Source organism: Montipora capricornis, chromosome 10 (assembly GCF_036669925.1).
Source record: "Montipora capricornis isolate CH-2021 chromosome 10, ASM3666992v2, whole genome shotgun sequence".
NCBI classification, from domain to species: domain Eukaryota; kingdom Metazoa; phylum Cnidaria; class Anthozoa; order Scleractinia; family Acroporidae; genus Montipora; species Montipora capricornis.
This window is the reverse complement of record NC_090892.1, coordinates 53,405,690-53,411,335: the sequence shown is the minus strand read 5'-3', so window position 1 is coordinate 53,411,335 and position 5,646 is coordinate 53,405,690. Positions and strand designations below refer to the sequence as shown.

General features: G+C 38.4%; 1 protein-coding gene across 1 annotated transcript; it reads right to left on the bottom strand.

Annotated features, from left to right (window-relative positions):
- Positions 1 to 2,087: 2,087 nt before the first annotated feature.
- On the bottom strand, positions 2,088 to 5,173 carry LOC138018791 (uncharacterized). Its single transcript, XM_068865470.1, has 2 exons — positions 5,125 to 5,173; positions 2,088 to 2,620 (listed from the first exon to the last, which is right to left on the bottom strand). The coding sequence occupies exons 1-2, from the start codon at positions 5,137 to 5,139 to the stop codon at positions 2,240 to 2,242; spliced, it is 396 nt and encodes a 131-aa protein (XP_068721571.1). The 5' UTR covers positions 5,140 to 5,173; the 3' UTR covers positions 2,088 to 2,239.
- Positions 5,174 to 5,646: the final 473 nt, after the last annotated feature.

Below are 5,646 nucleotides of genomic sequence, written 5' to 3'. Positions count from 1 at the left end.
TCCTAGTCGCTTCATGCTAATGAAACCGGAGATAAGTGCCTGCCTAATTGGGCCTTCTGGCTCGTAAGCAGAGACTTTTTATTTCCCTTTAAAAGGAAACGGAAATTATAGTCATTTTAAAAAGAATTTGCTGATTTGTTAGTATTTAAATACATTATGGGCAGTAGGCAATATCCATATAAATTGAGCACTCACCCCTAAAAAGTTTATTCTATAACCAAACTATTCGGTGGACATGAAATTTCCCCCCAAAAAGCAATAAAGATGGCCTTTGACAGTTCAATGATTTTTTAAAAATGCAAATAGCTCGCTTCATTTACGTCCGTCTGGCATATAAATTAAGTTGTAAAGTTTAACTCTATACTAGACTAAGTGATAACTCATCTTTTGATTGCTTCGGCATAATGGCGAAAAAAATGTTGTTCAGAACGCCTTGTCTCTTAGCCATCACAACAAAACAGTCAAGCATGTAAAGCGTTTTTTTTTTTGTGAGAGAGAACGGTGGATAAACGCCTATACAGCAAAACTTTCAAATGCTCGTGCGAAGTGGGCGGCGGGATGGACCATAGTACCCGGCGGTCTATGGCCGGTAGCCGCCCTCTATTTAAACTTCTGCTGGTATTATTAAAAAACAACAACTGTTAAATGAATGTCCCAAAAGGCCAGTATAACATACAAATTTATAAAAATTAAATATCATCAGTGGTTTAAATGTATGCCTGGTTACCAGCCTTCTTTTTCTTTGTAATACAAATAAGCGCTTAAGGTGATTCCTCAGTATTGCACTGCGCATCCTGTACTCCGTATACGGTATGTCAATATTTACAAAATGGTCAAATTTGCAACATTGTAAATGTGGCGTAAGTCGATCATACACGCTGAAACAGTTCTCAAAACACGTGGGAGAAGATGCGAATGACCATAATTCTTTGCGAGTAAGCGCGCGCATTCCGAGAACATTATTATTTTTTTGTTTTGTTTTTTGTTTCTTTCTACGATAATCGAGATAACAACAATACTTTGTTTCACCCCATAGTTACAATAAACTAACAACAATTATACAATAATTTTTCAATTATTACAATAGTACAGCAGATAATAGGGGTACTGCCTTCCAGTTACGATGGTGGTTTATTTTAAACGAGCACGGTGACCTGTATTTTTTATTTCATCATTTTGGTGTACAAATATGCCCTTTAAAAACAAAACAAAAACAAAACAAAAACAAAAAATTAAAAAATTTATCGGAAGGAAAAGAGATATATATAGCTTAAAACGTACACAAAGCCCCTTACCCAGGGATGTAAATTATGATCTTGAAAACAACGACTCGAGAAACGTTTTTAGTCGACGTCGTTTTAAGTTGAGTGATTTTTCCATCATTTATATAAGACAGTGTTCCATATGCTCTAGACGTTCTACCTATCAGGTGTTTTTTCAAATGGTACTTTAAAAACCCTCTTTTTTAGCTACCGCAAAATGTACCCTCAGCCGACGAAATAACGCGCGTGATTAGTATCAGTATAGGAATCGATTGCAATGGGGTAAGATTGGCCTATTATATCTCTTAAGCAAGCACGGTGACATATCTTTTTTATTGTAGTTTTCAAAACAGGGATTAGGAGGGAACATTCAGGGAAAGCTTCAAGAAAATCGTTCGATAATTTTTTTTTCCTGAGGAATCACCTTAAACCTTAGTGCTCCGGCGCCAAATCTACTAGACACTTAAATAAAGTTCCTTTCCTTTCCTTATACAAAAAATATAGGGCGTTTCTTGATGGTTCTTTTGTTGCCATGGTAATTCATTACGTTACATTAATATGTGCATCATGTCAGTTATTGATATATCATATCGGGTACCATAACATTGCCATCAAGTGAAACAGTGTTGTAGAGTTTTCTTTCTAATAACACATTCCCTCCAAATTATTGAAACCAGTTTGAGCCACCTCAAACCAATCAGAGTTCGTGTAAGAAAAGAGCCAATTAGCGGACTTTTTAGTTCACTGTAAGCCGAGAAGACCCTGGGAACGAGGTTGGGACACTCTGTGATTGCATGAGAGAGAAAGAGAAAGAGCAAACAGAACTCAGATCGTTTATGGTTTTTATTAGTTTAAACCCAAATCGGAAACCCCGAACAAACACCTTCAGGTTACAAGTGAATTAAAACTGAAAAAATTGGAACCTTGGCATTAAAACTGCTTGCCCATTGAACAACATGGGTTACACGGATTGCAAGTTAGAGCAGTTTTTCTGCAGGAATCACAAGTGGCTTTCCGTCACTCAGCTTGACTGTCTTGAATGGGCAACCATCCTTAGTTTTAAGTGCAGGACATTCGCCAACTTCCTTCTCTACCTTTTTGGACTCTGAATGAAAAGCCTTCAACACATCTAGCAGTGCTTCATAAGCTACGCCCTCGCGGTGCGATGCTGGAACCTTGGAAAATTCTGCGATACATTCTTTGATGGTCTTGGCATTTTTAAAGGGACATACATCTTTCTGAAACGCAGCGCACTTTTTCACTTCCACAATAAAAGGCTCTTGTGATAACTTTTTATAAGGGCAGCCGTCGTCGTTAAATGTGGGGGTACCTTTGATAGCTTTGTTTTGGAGAACACTCTGAAAGAATAATATTTGTAAATGATTTAACAAATCTTGAGCAAAAACTCAATACGCACTTGATCCATTGGCTTTTACAACTAGATTACTAAACCTGATAAACAAAAAAACATAATCGAGTAATATTAATGGTAATGAAGCTTTAATATCAAATGGTCTCAAAAGGTTTACCAATGTCCCGTGAAAAACTGAAATAAGGGACTAATCTTTGCTAGAAAGAATTCTCACGAGTACATTCGTTAAGACTGTCGACAAACGACTAAATTTAAGGTGTTGTAACTCTGAGGAAAAACCCTATTGAGGAAAAAAAAAGCGCCATTCACCAGGCAACCACATGTTGTCAAATAATACCCTTTTAAACTTTATCCGCTTACAAAATTTAATGGCTGTAAACGTACCAGGAGCTAACTTAGAGTGCGCTCAATGCAAAATGTCAATGCTCAAGGGCAACTTTAGAATGAGCCCTAATATTTGTAAGTTGTGGAGCCGTGACCAAGTAAAGTAAAGTAAAGTAGACCTTATTTAACGTCGATAACTCGTAACAGTAATTCAACTGACAAACCTGAGGTCGACGGTGCGCTCATTTTACTCCCCCCTCTCCATCAGTGCTCCGTTTTACGGGTATTTAAAGCTACTTAGCTACACGGAAAGGAAAGGAGTCGAAACAAGGATGCAAGATCCGGGAATCGAACTCAGGACCTCTTGCACCAAGGCCGCGCACTAACCGACTGTGCCATCCCTGCTCCTAAACCAAGCCGACACGCGAAATTCATCCATTTCTGTGGCGTTCGCTCCAGGAAGACGACATGAAATGACGACTGAGGTGTTGGAGCACTTTAAGACCAATTCCGGCACAGTTGCCTGGGATACTCTCGCTTCGAATCCATAAACACCACTGGTTTGCATTTGTTTTCAGTGGTCGAACTCTTCAATAGCTTTTTCCCTTTGATTTGTATTATTCAACAGAGCTCACAGCGATGAAAGATATTATCGCTGTTGGAGTCATTTCGACTGCAATAGCGTCTGGATTTTTCTCCAGTACTAGTTTTATCAGTGGAACCATTATGTAACCGTGACTCTATTAAAGAGCAAAAAGGGCATAGCAAACAATGCATAAAAGAAAAGTGATTTGCATGTTGTATTTCATTTCGTGGTTGGTGGAACGTTAGTTCTTCTATAATTACGTTATTCATTCAGGATTTAAGTAACATGTCGAAGGTATTTATTCTCAAAGAAATGAAAAGATTGCATAACCACCGTGGCCCAAACGGATATGTTAGCCGTAAACCAGAATTGTTAATGTTACGTAACAATTTGTCAACGAATTGAGGTAAAAAATCTCAATAGAGCTCAGTTCGCTTGTACTTGTTGTCTTCCCAGTACAAATCATTTGACGATACAGTTACCGGCTCAAAAAATCTGCTAAAAGGAATCCATGCGCATTTAGAAATGTCCAACTCGCGTTAAAAGAAAGTACACTCTCCAGAGCTGTTACGTGATCTGTGATGGAAAAAACGATATTTATAATTACTAGAGAACAACTGATTTAATAGTCGAGGAACTGGTATTAGTTTGTTCTGGTTTTTATTTCTATTTTTATTAAACTGCTAATGTTTGAATTGAAAAAGTCAAATTTGCCGTTATACAACCGCTATTTCAAGCACTCCACTAAAAGAAGAATGGCTAGGCGGTACATCTAAGGAATTTAAATTGCTCAAGAGGATGGTTTTATTTCAGTCTGTGCGATTCGCGCTCAACAGATAAAAGAACGAAGCGTGCAAATTGTTCTTTTTTTTTTTTATCCCACGCGGTGCGATGTACGCACCCGAAGAGCTTAGGTATCTTTCCATGGCTTTTTCGGATATGCGCATAGCGCAGAATTAACAAAAGATGGTTTACAGCATACGGCCTTTGATTTGGAAATTCTTACTCGTTGTTGAATCTGACGGATCGATATCCGGCAATTTGTTTTTGCGCGTCAGTCGCGTACTAGACGATACGTGGATACAAATACAAACACAGTGAACAAAATAAATGTTGCAGGGTATTCAGCTTTGCTTTGCTGGAATAACAAAATGTGGCATTTGGCCATGATATTCAACCGAACGAAGGTAAAACACAACTCATCGAGGTAAAACTCGCACAAGACGAACTTTTTTTGGCAGTTATAGCCGGTAAATTAAAGTTCTCAGTTTTGAAGCCGATTCTTTTCTTGTGTCCTCTCTGTTTTTATTCTCACACCGATTTGAGATGAATGAAGGATATGACAGCAAATCAACTAGAGATTAGTAAACCGCCCAATTGATCGACTTTTACGATAATCACTTTGTAATAGATGGAACTACCTGGGAAACTAGGCTAGGTCTCGACACGAGGCGAATTGCAAGTACGCTGAAGTCTTAACCCGCTATTTAGTCCAGCGCAAACCGAGCCTAGGAGGCTGTGCAAGGTAGCAGTTGTCTTAATTCTGATGAAACGATTTAAAAAGGGAAAACATAACTTACCAATGCTCCTGCCATCGTTTCGACACGTTTACCAAATGGAAGACGCCTAAACAACTGAGGCCGCTTTATTTATACCTTACACGTGACGCCAATCATATTATCACATGATCAGATGTTTACGCGGAAAAAAGCATGCCAATCAAATGAAACTTCCAAGTGAACTTTGGAACTTTGAGGTGTATCGACTCATCAAGCAATTAATGATTTTTTGCGATACACGAAGTGAATATGAATTTCCACCACAAGAGGGAAAATAAAAAGGCACCGAACCCTTGCTTAACATTCGGTTTTGACTTACAGTACGGTATACTGCACAACAACAAAAAGGAAACAAAAGTTGCTACAATAGCAATGTTCGTTACTTCCGTTCCGCAAAACGCGGGTAAATATCATTTTCCCGGAGGAAAATTAGAAAATTAGAAAAGTCTCTGGCAATGTTCGTTATCTCTGTTAGTTAAAACGCGGGTAAATATCATTCTCCCAGAGGAGAATTACAATGTGACACATACTCTTTTATAACCT